At 38.6% G+C, this 22,758-nt stretch overlaps 2 protein-coding genes across 5 annotated transcripts in view; one reads left to right on the forward strand and one right to left on the reverse strand.

Annotated features, from left to right (window-relative positions):
- The window catches only part of kiaa0930, a 36,113-nt gene extending 16,025 nt beyond the window's left edge, over positions 1-20,088 (reverse strand). The window contains exons 1-2 of one of the 3 annotated variants that reach the window (XR_008304763.1): positions 19,702-20,088; positions 4,078-4,226 (exon numbers count right to left, since the gene is read on the reverse strand). Coding sequence is in view for 2 of the 3 variants with exons in the window: in XM_026923216.3 (XP_026779017.1) it covers positions 4,078-4,226; positions 19,702-19,846 (294 nt within the window). In the remaining variant the exon portion in view is untranslated. Of the gene's footprint in view, positions 1-4,077; positions 4,229-13,671; positions 13,743-19,701 lie in introns of those variants that run through there. The other 2 variants (XM_026923216.3, XM_053241798.1) reach the window with 2 other exon arrangements.
- On the forward strand, positions 1,076-3,982 carry LOC113532078 (microfibril-associated glycoprotein 4). 2 transcript variants are annotated; one of them, XM_026923217.3, is made up of 5 exons: positions 1,076-1,191; positions 1,430-1,627; positions 2,673-2,769; positions 2,923-3,105; positions 3,208-3,982. In XM_026923217.3, exons 1-5 carry the CDS (start codon positions 1,189-1,191, stop codon positions 3,453-3,455), a joined length of 729 nt encoding a protein of 242 aa, XP_026779018.3. In that variant the 5' UTR covers positions 1,076-1,188; the 3' UTR covers positions 3,456-3,982. The 2 variants fall into 2 exon arrangements, with proteins under 2 accessions (XP_026779018.3, XP_053097774.1); XM_053241799.1 differs by lacking the exon at positions 1,076-1,191 and having other exon boundaries at positions 1,198-1,627.
- Positions 20,089-22,758: the final 2,670 nt, after the last annotated feature.

Here is a 22,758-nt window from a genome sequence, read left to right on the forward strand (position 1 = left end):
ACAAGTAAATGGCAAAAAAATTCTTAGAGGAACAAGTGGATGTTACTTTGACTCACGTCTATGCCAATACAAATATATATTATTTAACAGCATGACAACCCATTAAACGACGAAAATTTGGAGCCGAATTACAGAAAAAAATACATATACATACACACCGTGGACACCAAGCATATCACACAGGAAAACTCTTTTTTATTTAAAGCAAAGAGTCTCAGTGACTCTTGGCCAGAAACACCAATGCACCTTCCCTGATGCTGTTTTGGAAAAGCACATAGTAGCTTGAGACATACCAGATCGGTCACTTATCAGTCACTTAGTGTCGGTTCTAATGATGTTTTTCACAGCATTAAAAGATGCCATGGTAAACGGAATACGCCCCATCATTACAGCCTATCCTCCTTTTATACTGTGATGTTCCTAATTGAATGACTAGTCTTATTTCTCTAATTTATGGATTTATGTTGGCTTGCTTGCTTTAATTTTTTTCATATTTAATATTTCTTTAGTTAATGCCATTTATATGAAATGACTGGGTTTCACGACTGACTTGTGTTCTTGCATAAAGTTACACACACTCAGGAGCACGAGTAGGATAAACGGATAAAATGAAGCAGGGAAAGGGGGTGCAGGACGAGTTTATGGTTAGCCTGAGCTTTGAGAACTGATAAAGATGTGTACAATTGTCTTGTCAACATCATTTTTTAAAGGCGGTAAACAAATGTTTACTGGCACTGGGGCTGTTACCATGGTAACCCAATTAACTGTCACTGGTGTAATTTGAACAAATCATGGAGATTCCCAAGATTAGGTCATTTCATTATCTAAACCAGCAGAATGAGCAGCGTACTGTGTAAAGGTTTCCTGAAGAACTGGATTTAATGTAATGACATCCATCATAAGGTGAAAATATTTTATATATAATAAATATATAAATATATAAATATATTTTCTGAACAGTATTTTCAGTTCTGCTGTACTATATTATATATAATCTATTCAGTCTCTGCAATCCAGAGTTGGAATTTGGAAAATTCCATGAGTGTCTAAGGTGGAAAAACACAAGTTGCACAATAATAATAAGTAAATATTGCCTAAGCATAGGCCATGTCACTACGTATTGCTCTGAAAAGCCCCGGCTAAACGTACAAATTTTCACAGGTTGTTTTGAGATCATCTATAGCAACGATGGTAGGACTTTTACATATTATACTGTAAAGGACGGACTGTGTGAGCTTCTAAAAAGTCACTAAAATTCAGCAAGATGATCATGTTTAGTTCTAACTGATTGAATTGAAGAAGGCTAGTGCTATTATTTGTGTCTTGTTTTTCAAATCCCTTTTAGTCATGCTTGCTTTGAGAATGTTAACTATAACATCAGGGAGTTTTGTCATTCAATTTTTTGTAATTCATGCAACATTTTAAACAGTTTAAACAGATCCTGTTAGTGTTTTTATGGATGAGTATTGGGGTTCAGGCTAAAAGCCTGATGTTCCAGCCTCTGGACTGTGCAGACATTTATAACGACAGTTCTTGGACAAGTGGCGTATACATGATCTACCCTGCCGGACCGAACTCTGGTCGCTATGTGCACTGTGACATGTACACTGATGGAGGAAAATGGACTGTGAGTAACTATGGCTTATTGGTTATTGATTTCTCCAGTAACATACTTTACTGTGGATTGTGTGGGATAATAAAGAAACATTGGCTTGCTATTTCTCAGTACAATCATCACCAATGGGAATAAAATAAGAGGAAATTAAATGAAATATTTATAAGAGTGCAAAAGCCTGCACCCTATGTTTTGCTGAATGAAAAAACAAATCTAAAACGTGATAAGTAATCCAAGATCCTCTTGGTCTCCAGACCTGACTGGACAAAGACCATGTATGACATCTGGCTGAGTTCAAACAGATTCTGTACGTCAGAGGAAAAAAAGTGCGGGATGGACGACTGCTGGAGGGGAAGAATATTACAAATGAAAGAATCCAAAATGTTATTCCATGAATATGAAAGAATTTAGAAGCAGATATTATATAATGTTAAAAGATGGGCAGAAAAGTTATGAGAGAAGCTGTAAAGCACACTTTTTAACTGAAATGATTTCGATTTAAAATTATTCATCTCTTGACATTGATTTGTATTAACAAAAGAAAGGTCTATGAATCCTAACACCTCATCCAAAATGCCTTGTTGTTATAAATATAATTTCTTTGTTTTCTTCATTTTGTCCTATGTGTTATAATGCCGTAATGCTTAGTGTAAACTCTACATTTACACTACCAAGTGACAAAACAACAATACACAACAAGCAAATCGATATTTTCTCAATTCTATGCAAATTAGATATGACCTGGTAAAGCAACACATCCAGATGACTGACTTGATAGATTACTTGGCCCAATCCTATGGTGTGTGTGTGTGTGTGGTCCGACTTTTGCTCAAAATTTTAGTTCCTACGTGCAATTAGTTCCCAATTAAGCAGTGGCTACAGGCTTACAAGAGACAAACAACACTGAGCAAATTGTCGCTTGGGTCAGAAACATATCAATGGTTCAAACCTGGTAGAAATTTTTCTTATATTAATAATTTTGCCTTCTAAAAATTTGTAAACAATTTTGAGTATTTCACAATATTCAAGTCTGATTTAGAGATGTTTATTCCACCAGGTGTTCCAGAGAAGAATGGATGGTACTGTGAATTTCTACAGAGGATGGGATCAGTACAAGAACGGCTTTGGGCATGCAGCTGGAGAATACTGGCTGGGTACGGTACTGAATGAACTGGAATATTATAAAGCATTTTCGTCTCTGTACTCTGCATTGCAGATCTTGAATCATTGACCTGTAGCTTTTATGAAGCTTTGGACAAATTATTTTGCTGATTTAGTGTCTCTTTTCATTCGTTGCTCGATTTTAGGACTTGAGACAATTCATCTGCTCACCCTGAAGAAGAACTACGAGCTGCGAGTAGATTTAGAGGACTTTGAAGGCACTAAGGTCTATGCAAAATACAAATCCTTTGGCATTTCTCCAATGGCTATTAATGCAGAACTGGATGGCTACAAACTGCACGTGTCTGGTTTTGAAGATGGTGGTGCAGGTAAGTCATGAGCTGATTAGTTGTAGAGCGTGAAGTGTATGATACTGATAAATACTCAACAGATAATCAGCAGTAATAATATGTCTGCATTGTGCTTTGTAGGGGATTCATTGTCATACCACAGTGGATCAAAGTTCTCAACCTTTGACAAAGATCAGGATGCATATGAAGGAAACTGTGCCTCTTCCTATGCGGGAGGATACTGGTACAACTCCTGCTACAACTCCAACCTCAATGGACTGTATACATGGGGAGGAGAACTGCAAATCGGACTCACCTGGAGGGCTTGGAAAGGCTTTAAATCAGTGAAAAGCGTCTCAATGATGATGAGACCAGTGAATCTGGACTAACGTCCAAAACACGTCATTGAGAAGAAAAAGAAAAAAATACCTTCTGTCCTAAATAGGGATGCATCAATACCATTTTTGAAGACCAAGTATGAGTACAAGCATGAGTAGGAGTATGTTTTCTGGTACTTGTCAGTACCTATATGTACAATATGAGTAACCTACTTACTATTAATCAATCAGGGCCATCATGGAAGCTGAATATGTTTCCGTGGTTTACATATTGGCTATAAAAAGCACATATATGTATGTTCATGCACTGAGGCTACTAGGCTCATACTTTTATAATGCTCATTTGTCTGTCATTTCGTGTCGTCTGTTCAGTAGTGTGAGATTGTACACTGGATGCTGGTTTTGGAGCATTTTTTTTTACAAGCACGGACAGTATCAGTATTGATGAATCCCTAGTCTTAACTGTATGACTTGATTCCAAGAATGTGATTAGTACTGATTTTTTTTGTTTGTAATAATATTTTGTACGCACATTTTCGAGTGTTATATGATTTTTCAATAAATATAATTACCTAGAATCTTCATGCTTCATACCTAAACATTATATAATGCACCTCAGTTTGCAAACTTTAATTACAGAGTCTGTAGAGGGCAGTGTGAAGCTTTTTCTTACCTTCTTCCCTTCTGTGTTATCAGCGCTGACGTAAGAGAGCTTGCGTCGAACATAGAACAGCATGTCGTCCTGACGTGGTGACCACTTCTCCATGAAGTATGTGGAGAACATCCACGTCCAGAACACAATTCGGTCATCTTTAAAACACCCTGAGAAACAAGAAAAACACAGCAGGTCATGGGCAGTATCACAAAAAGCAAGGCTATATAAGTTAAGAAGCTATCTATAGTATTTTGACATTTTATTTCAAAGCTGCTACAATTGGCACGTTGCTGCTAATACTGACAACAGTCTCAGCTGACCACCTCAGAGCAACTGAGGATAATCCTGCCACAGCTCAACAAATATATAAATAAAATGACATACAGTGTGTCGGGATCAATGTCTTATAACGCACATGATAGGTTTTATTTGTTACTTCATGCAGAAAGGAGTATGTTATGATTCTATGTAATTCTACATAAGATTATTATAGAACTATTATTATTTTTCATCATCATGTAAAAGGTTTCATATAAAGATTTAATTGTTGCATGGGAGAAGGAAGTGTTTGGACCTTGTCCTTGAACTTGAACACCAGTGAAAGTGAGAACGAGAGGAAAATTCAGGTTTAGATGCGATTCCTCACAAGCAGGCACCAGCATGTTTCATAATAATAATAATAACAACAATAATAATAATAGTTATTATTATTATTATTATTGTTAGTGGTAGTGTGGTGTTGCACTGAGGCAACAAATTATATATATATATATATATATATATATATATGTATATGCACGGAGAGAGAGAGAGAGAAAGAGAGAGAGAGGAAAAAAAGGGAAGCACTCTTCAACCCAAAGAAATTGTTGCAGCTAAGGCAGCGTCTGACGCTGACACTACTAGCATTCAAACCATGCTGACCATGTGTGACGTCGCTTGACATTTTTAGCTAAGCAATCTATCACATAAAGTGTTTTGTGCAATTTCCTCAGTGTGAGAACACAAACTCACTGCAGAAACCCTACTCCAGGCCTATAAAACTGCACTTTTATAGCATTAACGCTAAAAAACTAATGATCGACAGATAATAGCGATAACTTGAGACAAGCCTACATAAAAACATTAGTTTTCAGCGCTCCTTTAGTTGTTTTTTAAAAAGACTTTACTGTTAGGATTCCACAGCACATTTCACTCAGAAACACTGCACTGAGAAACAAGGCCAGACACTCTCCTTTTACTGATGTGATAAAAACTCATGTTTCTAAAACTTCTCTTCAGTCTTGTAGCTGAATATTTTTACTCCCTTTCTTAAGCTTTCCAGCACATGGTTTCCTAGTATCTAATGTTTCTTGAGTTCTTGGTATCCGATTTAGACCCTAGACTCTCTAACTGGTTAGTAAGTACAGACTTACTCACAGAAATTGTAGAAAATGTCACAATGACACCACCCCGATCCCCACGGTCTTCCTCCATACACATTACTAGTGACAGCTCTATCTGCCATGTTTTACACACTTTTCATGAAACCTTCAAAACCATCTCCTTAAGCTCTCTTATGATATTTAAAGAGCAGCCAACCAGACATGATATTAAGCTGTATTGTGTCTTATTCTGATCACTTCTGATAAACAAAGGTAACATTCCATTCCTAGCGTATTTTATACCGCTCACTAGTCCCACCCTGGCGAGAGATTACTGAACATCATACCTCATAAATGTGTCTTTTTAGATATCAAGTAGAGGTGGAAAGTTTACTGTACTATAAATGAGAAACCAAGAAAAATAATAGAGATTTTTAAATCTCGTTCCTCCTGCGGTAGTCAAAAACAACCAAGGCAACTGATGTATTTGTGTTAACATAAATTGTCACAAAGCTGTTCCACATGTGGCCATGGTATCCAATCTCCTTAATGCTGTTTTATATGTTTTTGTTTCTGTGTCACAGTTTCATACAGGTTTACTTTATTTTCCTAAATGTGGAACCCGGAAATAGTACGCTTTGCCCTGAGTGTTGAAGAACATTCCTTCAAGCACATTTAAAATCAACTGACATCCAGCACCAAACAACAAAAATGAATCCTTCTAGAAATGAAGCTGTAACCTTTATGTATTGGGTAATCTCTATATTACCAAATTAAGTTTATTAGCTCAAGGAAATATGCTTATTGTACTCAAAGCTGCTTTCCCTGCATCAGGGTTAAAATGAATGTTTATTATAGCAGTGCCAGTTAACTTAATATCTATCAGTTAACAAAATATCTTTTAATTCCACTTGTACAACATGGCCAAGCTCACATTTAAACTACGAATAAGAAAATATTTTCAAATATTCTATATTTAAGAGAGTCTTAAAATTTCTAATAGTAAATTAAGTGTTTCTGACTGTTGGTTATGAGCTGCAAGTCTCAAAGTTCATTTTTCTGGATGTATTCAAAACAAAACATATAACAAATTAAGACAAAAAGCCATAAGCCCACTGTCACTAGCACACCGTCAGGGCTATCTGTCACACTGCTAACACTTTACTGTGCAGTATTTTAGCCCAATGTCACAGTAAATGTGAAAAAATGTAGAAAACAGAAATTTCCCCACCATGCCTATACAAACTGAAACTTGCTGCTCCAGCTCGTACAGCGAGTGGTTTGTCTCAGTGGTTGAGCTTTAAAAGGTCAATGGAAAAACAAGGTCAAATTCGAGTTTGATTAAACTTCAGTCAAGTCATAAAATCCAAAACAGGTCTGCTCTATCTCTGTGAGAAAAAAAGCATCTCAGCCGATGCAAACGTTTTTTTGTTGCTTATCATCACTGCAAGTAAAGAGTTAACTTAGCTAGTTAAACATCAAACACTGTAACAAATTTAATCCAAGCACTTCCTTCATGTTGAATAAAGGAGTGATCGTTGTGGTGAACACAGGGGTGCTGCCTGTGATGCTGACACATTTCTTGTCGTCACTAGAACGATTCCAGTCTCCTCCGAGTTAGGTGGAAGCAGCTAGAACCTTAAGTTCCTTTTATAATTTGAGACAGTTCTTGTTTTTGAATGTGCGATGGAATAACTCCCATAGTCGCTCTTATTCGACAAATTTCAAGCTACAGTCATGTGGATAATTAGATGAATTAACTCTCATTGCAAAAACATCCAAATCCAGAATCTCTTGAAAATTATTAACTGAGATTCTGGGAAAACGTTATTTTTGTGAAGTGAATCTCTGACCTTTCCATTGAAAAGATCACTTATGTAAGCAAACGGTCTTGCTTCACAGAATTAATGCAATGAATAATCTCACGCTGTTTTACGAAACGCCCTCTCACGGCCCTCTTGAAACAACTTTTGAAAGCCCATAGCATTAGTGTTAAAGCTTGATGTACATAATCACTGTTCTGTCTTTATTTAATCTGAACTTACGCGAGATTATTCACATCTCGTCATACATTATCCGAGTATTTCTCCATATTCTGCATGTGTCTCCCTCTACATCATGGCGTTCTTTAGAAGAAGAAATCAGGCAAAGCTCAAAATCCCCCCTCAAACAAAGCATATTCAGAGCTCTCAGGGATGTCCTAAACCTCTTGCTGAGAAAACAGGAAGCAAAAAAAGGAAACTAGACAAGGAACTGAAATCCTGCTTCTTGGGAATTCACCTAAAAAAAAATCTATTCAGTTCCTGGGATCAATGACACAGAGACAGCAGGCAACTGCCTTAAAGATGAGAGATGATGAAGAAAAACAAAAACAACTCAATAATCACTTTAACGTGTGTGTGTTTTGAGAGCAAACACATTTTGTGTAATGCTAAAATGTATTAACATGCTGGTTTACATTATTTAATATATTAAAATTCACATTTACATGCTAGTGGGAATGTGGCTATATTATTATAAAAAAAATCTGATATTGATACCATTAACTTTGTTATTTGTGTAGATAATTATATTGGATATATAGCAGATTCAGTACATGCTACAAATTCAGCACACGCAGCAAATTCGGCACACGCAGCAATTTCGGCACACGCAGCAATTTCGGCACACGCAGCATATTCGGCACACGCAGCAAATTCAACACACGCAGCATATTCAGCACAGAATATTTGGCACACGCAGCAAATTTGGCACACGCAGCAAATTTGGCACACACAGAATATTCGGCACACACAGCAAATTCGGCACACGCAGCAAATTCGGCACACGCAGCAAATTCGGCACACGCAGTATATTCGGCACACGCAGCAATCGTTGGATTCCATACCTAGTCAAAAAAAAGTCGGCTTCAAAATGCAGTGTGAAAACTCTTATTCTCAAATGAACTCTTATAATGTTGCCAGTTTAACTGCATAAGCGTGTAGTGACTAACCCTGCCCTTCACACCACACTGAGTTTGAATGCACAGAGAGAGCTCTACTTTCTCTCTTGCTGCCTGTTGGTAAACATTTACAGTAGCTTATTGATGCAGATAATATTTCTGCACTTGGTATTAAGTTTAATAAAGGTAAGCTACTTACGCACATTCTGAAAATGGTTTATTGAATGCACTGTAGTGGTGCTATTGTAGAAGAAGGAGAAGAAAGCCTTTATTCCACATATATCTTACAGTACAGGTGAATTATCTTCTTCGCATATCCCAGCTTGTTAGGACGTTGGGGTCAGAGCACAGGGTCAGCCATAATACGGCACTCCTGGAGGAGAGAGGGAAAAGGGCCTTGCTCAAGGGCCCGAAAGTGGTAGCTTGGCAGTGCTAGGGCTTGAACCACTTCCACCTTAACCACCGATCCACCAGGGATATGGGTTTCACACTCATATTGTTTTTGAATCTTAACTTTAAAATTATTGGTTTAGGATATCAAATGTTTTTTGAAGAGCTTTGATGGTTAATCTTGTTTGTGGCTGGTGGCAAAGTCAAATCAATAAGCACGTTAAAATGCCAACACTTTTAAAAGTGCTAACCATCTGGAAAATGGACCCAATTTAAACTTTTTTTTCCTTTTTTTTTTCTCCAAAATCAAAACTTTTTGTGTTGCCAAGTTAAGGGTGGTGCATAGTGTTACAGAGTTGAGCTGAAGGTGCTAACAGAGATGAAAGTGAGAGTGGTTTCAGTACAACATCAAACCATCTTTGGAGAAGAGGTTTATTTCAGGATGATGGAACGGCCTCTTCTACGGAAAAACAAAGGCATACCAAGTACAAAGTCAACAAATCAATGCTGCCTTTTTCACCTCAGTAGCTCCCAAGAGTCCTGAGTTGGTAAAAGCATAATGCGCACACACACACACACACACACACACACACGTACACATTTGGTGCCTCACTTTCATAACGTCTATATGATTGATGTGAAATGTCAGTATTAGAGACTGAAGAACACTGACAGCTTATGAGACGAACAGAATAATCAAATAGCCTCCATAAAACGGTGACATCTGAAAAGACATTGAAAATTAAAATGGAATAAAGATAGATGATTCCCTCTGAGCACACATTTCTCCATATTCCACCAGCACTGACAGAGAGAGGGCAAGCAGAAGATCGATACTTTCTCGTGTCTCATTAATAGGACAGTTTTGTTGTGGCTGTGGAAATGAGGAGATGAGACGACCTCTGGATGAGTTCCAGCTAGGCTGGATCGGTGACCTTGATTTGGCTAAATGTGAGCGGAAGCTTGGCGCAGACAGCTGTGTTTACGATTGTGGCACAGTACAGGGGCACAAATGAAGGTGGGAAACTGTCATAGAGTATATATGAGTACTGAAAAAAAAGGATTAAATGTACAGAACTATATATAGTATATACTCACAGACGGCTTTAGGAATGAAATGATGTCTAACTGAACACTTGCGTTTGGTGGTACAGTTGTAATACTGATGTCTCGGCTATTTATTTAGGTAATACGTGTGACATCACACAAGTCTGACTTTTAATCCAGTGTGACTGAGTACACTGCTGTCATTCCAGCACAGATACAATATCGAACGGCAGTAATTACCGCCCATCAATTCTGCAAAGACCTGAACTGAAGAGAGAGAGAGAGAGAGAGAGAGAGAGAGAGGAGCTGGTAGAGAGAGGAATTAAGACTGGACTCAGAAAGCATGCTAGAAGAACAAAGAGGACGTCACTGCAGGGCACAATGACACTCACAGTAATGAGATTATAACAGAGGCCTTTACTTGAGTGCAGAGAGTGTGTGAGAGAGAGAGAGAGAGAGAGAGAGAGAGAGAGAGAGAGTCTACACTATTACCAACACTGAGAAACTGGTCAGGAGAACAGAAGGAGCACAGTGATCTGGCAGCACCGTTTGTAACCATCTGAGGGACCATGTGAGATGCACCCTAACACACACAGTCCTGAATCACTTTTGCACTGAGTGTTTTTATGCTAAGTGTATTTCTTTTTGCTATATTTTTTTCTCTCCTAGTTTATTGCTAGTCCTATCCAGGGTGTATTCCCACCTCACGCTCTGTGTTATCCTGGTCAGGATCTTGGTGGATCCGGAGACTACTCCGGGAACACTGGGCGTGTGGCAGGAATACACTCCAGATGGGGCACCATTCCATTGCCTGCACAATGCACACACACATCCACACACTCATTCACACCTAGAGGCAATTTAGCGTAGGCCATTCTCCTACCAGCGTGTTTTTCAGAATTGGAAGGAAACCAGAGAACCTGGAGAAAGTCTACACGAACACAAGTAGAACATGCAAAACTCCACCCAAGCCCAGGATCAACCATGAACCCTGGAGTTGTGAGGCAGCAGCCCTACCTGAGGAGGATCACATTTTGTAACATTTGGAAAATTCTGTCTCACTTGTCAACAGCCGTCAAAAGAATCTGCCTAGATGATAAAAACCACGTTGTGGTATCAACTGATCAATTTGGAAACAAATGATGTGACCCACCAAAATTAACCAATCAGGAAAAGGAAGCGTCTCGCCTGTACTTGCAAATCATGGTGCCTGTCAATTCAAAAAGCTCCGCCTCCTACAGAAGAATTCAAGCCTCGGGAGTGTGTGCATGTGTTTTGGGGGCGTGGCTTAGGAAGGAACCCTGCATGAAAGGCTTGTCTGTTATACCAATTTTAACTTTAAAACTAATTTCCACTGTCCAACAGATAAATCTGAAATAATGCACACTATCTGTATTTATCTACAAGCAAATGCAAATGTATTTAGTAAATACGTATCAAATATAATAAAATATGAATAATTAGAAATCCTAATCATTAATTATTGTGGTTCTATCAGCATGAGGAATTAATATGGAATACACTAAACGTATGCTGTTTCTGCGTGTCTTGGAATCGATACTTTAACATTAGAAGAGCAGAAAGTCACAGGGTGATTCAAGGCCACTTAGTACATTAAAACATTACTCTTCATCATTTTCCCCTCAGTGTACCATTCCCAGAATGTGTGCTGCAGTGATCCGCTTAGGTCATACAGCTCTGCCAAGGACAAGAGCAGAAATAAAGGAGTAGTATGCTTTCTCCGCACTCTTGCGTTCCTCTGGCAGCTTTCTAAAACACGACACGTTAGGCTTGTCAGAACACAGATTAAATAAGCAGTGCGATCCAAAAGTCTGAGAGCACTAGTGAAAATACTTCTATTTTGCATTCCTTTCTAATTTAACGCAACAATTTTCATTACAAATTATATTACTGACAACAACTTGAGTGAAAAGTAGAATCTTTACATGAATATTTACATGAATATTTACATGAATTTCAGAGTTTCTTAGTATTTGGTACGTCCCTTTTTTGCTTTAATGACAGAGTGCACTCGAGCTGGCACAGACTCCACAAGTTTGTGCAAAACTTCATGATCCGTTGTAGATCAATTCCATCGCGTATCGTCTGAACACATGCTTCACTATAAGAGACTAGGCATGAGGAAAATCTGACCTTTTGTGCAAAGCAGTTAACATGATCAATATCACAAAATTGCTTACATTTAAATCAGGACCTAGAAATAGTGCAGAATCTTGAATCTTAAATATGCAAGATATTGAACATTTACTTTCTTTGTTTTGTATTTCAAAATTGTTAAAACTTCTGTTTATTTCCTATTTTAAATGGAAAAAAAAAATCCAGATTTTCAATGTGGTCTCAGACTTTTGGACCCCATTACATGTCCAGACTCTATATGTCCAATTGTAACAATTAATAACTGTAATGAATCTGTTATCTGTGTCTGGAAAGATGACTAGTTCTCTAGAAACAACGTTCATATAATGTCTATGAAGCATGTATAACCTGTACAAATAGCTTATTACTCATATATAACTACATAGGGTCCAAAATTCTCCATACATATGGTGGACTATGTATACCAGCACCACGTCGGTTATGCCTTCGTCAGTGGATGTTTTCGTGGACGTCCACTTCTCGATTGGTCCACTACACTTTCAGTTTTTTTGAATTTGTTAATAAATCTGGCAACAGTGTCGTGTGTGATGTGTAGGATGCTCGGTGTAAATTGTTATTTTTCTTCTAGGAAACATGTATATATCTTATGTAGCTTCTGCAGGGCAGTACTAAACCAAAAAAATAAGATCTTTAAACAAAATAATAACAATTTACACTGATCATACTGTTAGAAAGTTTACATCCCCTGGCTCTTAATGTATCGTGACGCCTTCTTGAGCATCAGTGAATGTTTGCACCTTTTGTAATAGTTGTGTACAAGTCCCTGAGTTGTCTTCAGTGTGAAAAGATGGATCTCAACATCATATACTGTTACAAAGGGGTCAAATATGCAGAAGATGCTGGAAAAGCAAATAACGTGCAGGACCTGGAGGATTTTTCTGAAGAACAGTGGGCAGTTTAACTGCTCAGGACAAACAAGAGACTCATGAACAACTTTCACAAAACATAAAAACAGTCGTTGATCATTGAGGTAACACACACAGTATTAAGAATCAAGCGTATGTAAACTTTTGAACTGATTAATTTGCGTAATTTGTGTAAAAATTTTGTCTTGTGGACTGAATGTAAACATCTGTTATGTGAAATAGCTTATTCAGGGCAGAACTAAATGAAAAACAAAATGCAATTTTTATGATCCCTCTCATTAAAAAAAACACATTGGCATTTTGCTGATTTGGCAAGGCGTATGTAAACTTATGACCCCACTTGTAAATAATGTATTAGTTTTAGCCTCCGTGTTAATTAGCTTGTGCACAAACTAGCTTCTTTCAAGGAGACTAGCTGTTGTTGCTGTTTCTAATCAACCAGGAGGTTTATGCAAAGAACACAACAAACTGAGTAATCTGAATCTGCCTGATAAATTAGGCCTGATAGACACCAAACAAGTTAACACTTTGGTCTGTGATTGATTTTTTGCAGGACTGCATTCAATAATATCTATTACAGCCTGCTCTGTGGGTCGCTTCGAGAGCTTGCCGAGCTTGCTGCATATTACGCCATCAGTGTTATGGAAATCATTCTACTGACTACAAAGCAGGAAAAAAACAGAGCCTAAGCTCATTACGAACATGAGGATAATGCAAAAATAGGAGTATTCACACCTGAAGAGTGAGTACACAAGATTGTGAGTGATAAACATCATGACTAAATAACAACTTCTGGAACTTGTGACTGGAGAAGCAGAAGTGTGATTGTAAGCCACACAATCGTATAGAAAGCTTTTTTTTTTTTTTTTTAATTACCTTAGCCATTTAATAATGGAAACATGGAAGTAGAACTAAAAGACTCGAGCCAGGGCACACTAATGATGTAGAGCACCGGGCAGACACGTTGACAGAAGCTCTGGTCTAATAATAGCTCCGAACCTCATTTAAAACACACCCATGTTCTGTTTTTGGGCCTCTGAGAGACCTAAACCTCATTTGTCAAGCCAGGACTTAAAACTCATTTCCATAGCTATCTGAGACAGCAGAGCTGGTGACGTAATCACTCTTTCCACCAAATCAAGTGTAGGCAAATGAATTTGACTCTTTTCTCTCTTTTTATTTTATTTTGGGCCTCAACCAAGTGAGGAACATTAGTTTAGGGGACAACATGTGGTTACATTTGTGCATTTTTGGACATATTAAACACCATGCAGCAGGTCAACAGGGAAAACAGGTTCCTTCAGCTGACAAACCTAATACATAATGAAGGCAGTATATACACATCTTTATTTTTGATTAGTGTTAGTCTAGTATAATACAGAGGGAGACCCACTGGGGGTGTTGGATTGGTTCTAGCTGAATTTGGAGCAAAATGAAAGTGCATAAAACAATGGTATACTTCAGTGTTGTTTACATGTACATGCCTGTTACAGTCTGAGACACCACAAAAACGTGAGCTGGAGGATATTTACAGTAAGAGGAAATATGAGCCTAAATGAACCTACTGAAGCTTTTATTATTGTCTATATTTATCAAAGGCATGTTATTTTAGACGTGCTCTCAACTTTTTACAGCATTAATGTGAGTATGCGAATGCTGAAATCCTATCGAAAAGAAGCCAAGCTATTCAGAAGAAAGATGTAGTCCTCACTATAATAACATAAGGAACTTTTCATGAAATTGTTTTCACTAAGCTAACTAGAGAACAGACTGAAAAAGTGCAATTCTTTTGCCTTGTGAGAGTCATACAGCATGTCCAATCAGCAACAAGCAATAAGGATTTTGCTTTTATGTTTTGAGATAATGCTGATGTGTTTCTGATTGCTGTTGCATTCTGTGAGTAGCTGTTGTTTTTTTTTTGGTTTTGTTGTCATGGTTTTGTCTTGTTAACGAGTTTTGCACTTTTCATTTTTCCGTCCCCCCCCCAAAAAAATCTGTTTAGTCCCTGAGCAAAGGTCATAGCAGAGAAGCTTACACAGACCAGCAACTGCACTGTTACACGCTCACATGTGCAACTCACTGACAATCTGATGCACTTTCCTCTGTACATGTTTTACCACAGTCATGTTTGTCTCTGTGTCAGTCTCTCATAATGGCTTTGAATATATAAGAATCAGTCCAACTTCCAGTGGGTTTTGAATTTCTAAAATTCCAATTACGCAATGACCGAACACACACACTGGCAGCTTGATTAAAGCACAAAACCAGTACAAACTATGTCAGGTTTTACACAATGATTATAGCTTGACTCATGGTCATAAACCATTTATTTAGGTTTCAGTTAGATTGTTATCTGCACTGCACTAAACTGAATGAACACAAATCACAATAATAAGCAAAATGCAACTGCTCTACCCATCATTCTTACATTATACAGTATAGTATAGTATATTAATTAGATATCTTCATGCCTAGATCATTCTATGACTCATTTCCTTTCTTTTTTGCGGGCTAAAGTACAGTCTGGCTGGTAAACGACTCCCTGTGTTCAAAGCCAGAAGGACCTCTCAGTAGGAGAGAAGGCCCCAGTCCTGTAAAACCATATGGCCTTCTAAGCCAAACACTGCCAGAAATGTATCAGCCTCAATGACAGTATTCACAACAGGCAAAGACTTCTTATACACAGAGCTTAAAACAACATTTTAGAAGGCACGCACCTCAGAGAAATGGGTTTAACTAACTATCTAACTCACTAACTCACTATTCAGGGTTGCTGACTAAAGTCCAAAGGTTATGTCAGTGTTTACGCTGGGAAAGTTCCTTGTATTCAGAGTCAGGTTAATGAGGTATTTTTTCCTCTTTTATTAATTCGAATTGCTCTGCTGTAAAGAACACATAACCATGCTTTGAAGCCTTGTGGCTTTATTTTATTTTAACTTTATTTGGTTATATACAGTGGTAATTTACGCATATGGGGCAGGGACAGTGCTGGAGAACATGAGGACAGTCAAGGGTCACGTATGTACCATGGTGCTTTGCATCAGTGACACTGTGTGTCCTTGTTATACATTTGTAACCTGTTTACTCTCCTTGTACCTGAGACTGAAAGTCCTCTGTGTGTGTCTTTGTGGCTCTATTCAGCTGTGAATCTAGACCTGATTTTCTGATTAGGAATAGTAGCACGCTTTCTGTTCAGCTCTAAAGTTCCTGGTGCATTTCATATTGTTGACTTTAAACCCAACAGAAATGTCCCATATTCTCTATATCATGCAAATCACAGGGCCCTAAATTTGCCTGGTGTGGATTCTTACAAGCGTGCAATTGTGAGCTGTTAAGTAAGCGTTCTTCAAGTGGGGTCTGCACAATATCGCTTCTTAGTCACTGAAGTGAGTAAATGCACAGACAAAGCCATTCTCTCAGTACAGCCTTCTGAAGAGACTGTAGCATTTTCTACAGAACGCACAGATTAAAATGCTTCAAGTACAACCAGACCTGTGTGCTGAGCCGCTGTACAATCAGACAAGCTGAATACAACAGCTGGCATTTGCCATATTAAGCAAAATTACAGTGAAACCAAAAGCAACCAGGATAATAAAAAAAAATGCCTTCCAGAAAAATCCAAATTAAAGCTACAAATTAAATAAGTGATTTTGGTTCACTGTTTGCGTACATGCAAGCCTAAGCAAAAAAAGAAATAAAAAATAAAGCTATGGTTATTCCAAACATATGCATTACATGTAAGCAAGACCCAGACATACTGCTGCACACATTTTGGTCTACTCTGACCTAGTATACGAACCCACTTCCTTAGCCAATGTCTTTGGTGCAGAACCAGATAGTGTATACCCCGCTTCATTTAATCACACCGGATTAGAAAAACAATTTTCCCACAAACCTTGTCTGATGTATTTACTGTAGTTTTTAAAACTGTAGGAAAGTGAATGTACAGTTGTAAGAATCTGTTGGTAAAATTCTTCCTACCTGTGGCTAATTAGACAACCTCACACTCTCCCTTCCCTTTTCCCAACTAACTAGGCTAAAAAGTGTCCACTAAGTTAAGAAAACCCCATGACAAGCATGCTGCTGTAGAAAGATAATCCACAATTTGCAAACAATTTAAAATTTTAACTTCTTAATTAACAAAATGTCATGCTTTTTAATGGTTTATAGTTACTTTTAATGTTGTGGAACGTCTGCAAGATGAGATAGCTCCTGATCTGAAGTACAAGAGCTGCTGTGACAAAACAACAGGTAATCACCTTCTGACCAATCAGAATAGAGCATTCAACAGTGCTGTGGTTTAACATAATTTAAATTAAAGGTATAGTAAGCTAATTACATACATTAATACAGACTAAGGAAAATAACTAAGTAGTTGAATCACTGGAAGGGGTGATTGTATGTAACCATAATGTCTCGGGTAACGAAGTATCATATTTTCACCATCAACAGGAACGCGGAAAGTCAGTAGCTAACATTTAGGGTATGAGCTGTGGTGTCCACTGACACACAAAGATGCTACTAGAGTCTAGCTACCTGTAGTTAATGTTGATGTGTTTCTGAATTTGCTGTTGTGTTTTGGTTTTGTTGTTGCATTTTTAGTTTGTTCATGAGTTTTGCACTCATAGGCCATCGTTGTAGCCTCTTGTATAGTCAGTGTGTTTTCCCCCACTGATCTCCCTTACTTTGTCTCATTCAAACAGCTAGCCTCTCAGGCTCTGGACTGTCTGTATTACATTTCCTGGTATTATAGCATAGAAAATGAAGAAGCGCTCACACCTCAGCTACATGATGAGAAGATACTTGGCCTACAAACTACAAATTTGCGAATAGGCGCCACTCCACTGGGACACACGCTGAGCTTGGTCCAGTTTTGAAGGTTTATTCATAAGCCTGTGCCTTACCACAGTGAAAAAGGACTTCAATTCAATTTCTCCCTTCATATGATAATTTATCCTTCAATGTCATTTACACACCTGGTCAGTGAAGTGGGATGCAAATACAATGAAAATGGTAAATAGGCTTGCAGGCTGGATGCCAGACCCTGTAATTACAGATCATTTAAAATTCAGTCTGGACATATTGTAGCCTTCTTTGTTATATTAATAATGTCTGAGACAATATTGTGATCTCAAAGCTTCAGACAATAGAACTGATACAACTTGCTTCCCCAATTATTAATACTTCCATAATTACTAATAAAGCCTCACTGCTTCCATTCTAGTCCTTGTCTTGTCCTTTCTCTGCAATAACCTCTTACACCATGGCCGATACACAGTAAGCAAAACGCCATGACATCCTTAAACGAACGAGTTTGGGGCAGTGATGTAAGAGTCACACGTCCTACCTCATGCTCTAGGCTACTGAAAACAGTGGCTTGTGTGTCTGGTGGCATATGATGACACATGACAAGTCCTGTGCGAACTGCTTGGCCTTTTTTATTTATTAGGAATAAGTATAAAGTGAATCTTATTCTTTCTGCATCAAGCACGGAGGTTGCTGATGGTATTGAGGTATCAGCGGCAGGATATGTGATTGAGGGTGCAATAGTATTATAATGTGACATAGAGGCATCAGTGGTATGACAGGATTATGATTAAGAGGCGTCAGACATGTGGCATGACAGTGGTCACATCATCAGTATTACAAGATTGAGCTGTATGTTCTGACTGACTGTAAAATATATATATGATTATAATTATAATTCAGGAGCCATCAGAAGTGTGATCTGACTGAGGAAGCATCATCAGAAATAAGAGTCTGATTAAGGCGGCATCAGCAGTATGATAGACTGAGCAGTAGGACACGACTAAGGAGAAGGAAGAGGAAGGATGTGATCTGCAGGTATGAGCAGTATGACAGCCATGATATAATGGAAGCAGCTACAAGGAGTACTCTAGAAGGAGGTTGAACAAGGAGACTGATATGATCACATCTTCAATATGACAAAGTTCAATAGTTTGACATGCCTAAGGAAGGCCTGACTGAAGATGCATCAACAGCAGTATGATAAGATAGAGCAGTATGAGATATGATGTATGATATGATATATGATATGATAGAGCAGCATGAGATATGATATATGATATGATATATGATATGATAGAGCAGCATGAGATACGATGTATGATATGATATGCTGCTCTATCATACCACATAACATGAGATATGATGGATAATATGTTCTAAGATAGAGCAGTATGAGATATGATGTTATATGATATGATATATGATCTATGTTACATATGGTAGAGCAGCATGAGATATGATGTATAATATGATATGATAGAGCAGTATGAGATATGATGTATAATATGATATAATAGAGCAGTATGAGATATGATGTTATATGATATGATATATGATCTATGTTACATATGGTAGAGCAGTATGAGATATGATGTATAATATGATATAATAGAGCAGTATGAGATATGATGTATAATATGATATAATAGAGCAGTATGAGATATGATGTATAATATGATATGATATGAGATGATATATGGTGTATAATATTATCATAAGTAAGCAGTAAGAGATATGATGTATAATATATGATATGAGATGATATATGATGTGTGATATGATAGAGCAGTATGAGATATGATGTATTATATGATAGAGCAGTATGAGATATGATGTATAATATGATATGATAGAGCAGTATGAGATATGATGTGTGATATGTTATATGAGATGTTATATGTTATGATAAATGATATATGGTGTATAATATGATAGAGCAGTATGAGATATGATGTATTATATGATAGAGCAGTATGAGATATGATGTGTGATATGTTATATGAGATGTTATGTGTTATGATAAATGATATATGGTGTATAAAGGACTCACCGATCCCGCTGATCTCCTGCCGAACATTCAGCCGGTTTCGCTCGTCTGCGATGGCCTTCAGCATGTGCTGCAAGGACCGGTCCGGTTCTCCGTTCTCATCCTCCGCTGCTCCCGCCGTCTTACAGTAACTCGGGAAGGACGCCATGCCCAGACTGATCTCATGACAGTCTATACGGCCGAGGAATAACGCGCTCTGGAGGGAGAAAACACAGCCACAGCGATCTGGATTAATCAGAACTGATAATCCGTGGATCTGAGGTGTGAGAAGGACACTACACGGCTGCTGTCATGTCACAGGTGCGGGATGACACTTCAGTTTTATACAGCTCTCCAAACCACAAGCGTCCTCTTCTCACTTCCGACTTCTTCAACACAAAAGCTCAGCTGACAGCTTGCTTTTCCCAACCGTATTGCGATAAACCCGCCTCCTTGATACCGATTGGCTAGTCGCGTCCAGCCTTGTGCGCTTGATTTGCTAGACCAACAACGAACAATAGCTACAACCAATCAGAAAGCTGCAATAGCGTATTAAACTACTAGCCAATCAGCGTGTAGGGGCGGAGTCTACCGCGATGCGGGTAGGAAACAAAAGCACAGACGACTGGGAACCACCCGACTTCCTGTAACGCAGGGCAACGGAGAGACTTTTAAAGGGGCCGCGTCCCTCCCAAGTGCAGATAAAATAATCATAATAAATATTGTTTTTTCTTCTATTGGGATTAAATATGTTATTCCTCCCTACAGCCTGCTGTAGCACCTGGATATAAATATAGGATCATACACAGAGACTAAATCCCAAACAGCTGCCTGGGTGACACATAGCCTTAACTACAGTGCATTCAGAAAGTATTAGGTTAGGTTTGGTTAGGTTAGGTTCAACTTTATTGTCATTGCCGGAGTACGAGTACAGAGACAATACGATGCAGTCAGCATCCAACCAGTAGTGCAAACATCAAATAAGTTAAAATGAGGTAACAAGGTTATGGTGCAATGAGTTAACAGTGTACAGGTAAAAGTAAACAGTATGATACATACCAGTAATGCAAATGGCAATTAAGTTAAATTGAATAAATAAGAATTATGGTGCAGTTAGTTGAGATAACCCGTATACAGGTAGAGGAAAACAGCATGATGCATGCAATATGATGCAGTGGATACATGCAGTGCATAAAAATGCAGATGTGCAAACAGCAATAATGTGCAAATAGTGCAGTAAAGTGCAAGTACTTGCAAGTAATTGAAGATAACAGTAGTGTCATATGTTGTTTAGTTATTAGGCGGAGGCTGGCAGTTAACGCTTGGAAGCTGAGTTCAGCATCAGTACAGCTTAAGGGAAAAAGCTGTTCATGAGTGTTTTTGTGCAGAGACTTCTGTGGCGTTTTCCTGACGGGAGATGCACAAACAGTCCATGGTGGGGATGGGAGGTGTCCTTGAGAATATCTCTCGCTCTCTGCAAGCAATGCTTTTGATAAATGTCTGAAATGTTGGGCAATTGCGTTCCAATGATGTGTTGGGCAGTTTTCACTGCCCGCTGTAGTGCCTTCAGAAAGTATTCAGACCCCTCATTTTTTTCACAATTTGTTGTTGCCTTTGCTAAAATGCTTTTAAAAAATTTTCGCTTCAATCTACATTCCATACCCCATAATGCCAAAGCAAAAACCAGATTTGTGTTAACTTTGCAAATCTATTAAAAAGAAAAAACTGAAATATCACACTGACATAAGTATTCAGACCCCTAACTCAGTACTTAGTTGAAGCACCTTTGGCAGCGATTACAGCCTCAAGTCTTTCTGGATATGATGCAACAAGCTGTGCACACCAGGATTTGGGCATTTTCTGCCATTTTTCTCTGCAGATCCTCTCAAGCTCTGTCAGGTTGGATGAGGACTGTTGATGGTCAGCCATTTTCAGGTCTCTCCAGGGATGTTTGTCTGGGCCACTCAAGGACATTCACAGAGTTGTCCCTAAGCCACTCTTGCATTGTCATGGCTGTGTGCTTAGGGTCATTGTCCTGTTGGGAGGTGAACCTTTGGCCGAGTCTGAGGTCCTGAGCTCTCTGGAATAGGTTGACATTAAGAATATCTCTGTATTTTGCTGTGTTCTGCTTTCCGTCTACCTTGACCAGTGCCCCAGTCCCTGCCACTGAATAACACCCCTACAGCATGATGCTACCACCACCTTGCTTCACCATTGGGATGGTATTGCGCAGGTGATGAGCAGTGCCTGGTTTCCTCCAGACATGACGCTTGGAATTGAGGCCAAACAGTTTGCTTTTTTTGCAAATTCCAAGTGGGCTTTCATGTGTCTTGCACTGAGGAGAGGCTTCTGTCTGGCATCACTCTGCCATAAAGCCCAGATCGGTGGAGTGTTGCAGTGATGGTTGACCTTCTGCAACTTTCTCCCATCTCCACACATGATCTTTGGAGCTCAACCAGAGTGACCATCTGGTTTACAGTCACCTCTCTTATCAAAGCCCTTCTCCCCCGATTGCTCAGTTTGGCTGGGCGGCCAGCTCTAGGAAGAGTCCTGGTTGCTCCAAACGTCTTCCATTTAAGGATTCTGGAGGCCACTGTGCTCTTGGGAACCTTCAGTGCAGCAGAAGTTTTTTTTTGTAGCCTTCCCCAGATCTGTGCCTCGACACAATCCTCTCTCGGAGCTCTGCAGCCAGTTCCTTTGACCTCATGGGTTGGTTTTTGCTCTGATATTCATTTTCAGCTGTTAGACCTTATATACACAGGTCTATGCCTTTCCAAATCATGTCCAATCAATTGAATTTGCCACAGATGGACTCCCATCAAAGTGTAGAAACATCTCAAAGATGATCCAGAGAAATGGGATGCACCTGAGCTAAATTTCAAGTATCATAGCAAAGGGTCTGAATACTTATGTCGATGTGATATTACAGTTTTTTTCTTTTTAATAAATCTACAAAGTTATCACAATTATGGGGTATAGAGCGTAGATTGATATGAAAAAAAAGTTAAAGTATTTTAGCATAACCCTGCAACATAAAATTAAGGGGTCTGAATGAACCTGACCATATGTGCTTTTTTGACC

The sequence above is a fragment of the Pangasianodon hypophthalmus genome, chromosome 18 (assembly GCF_027358585.1).
Source record: "Pangasianodon hypophthalmus isolate fPanHyp1 chromosome 18, fPanHyp1.pri, whole genome shotgun sequence".
Classification (NCBI taxonomy): domain Eukaryota; kingdom Metazoa; phylum Chordata; class Actinopteri; order Siluriformes; family Pangasiidae; genus Pangasianodon; species Pangasianodon hypophthalmus.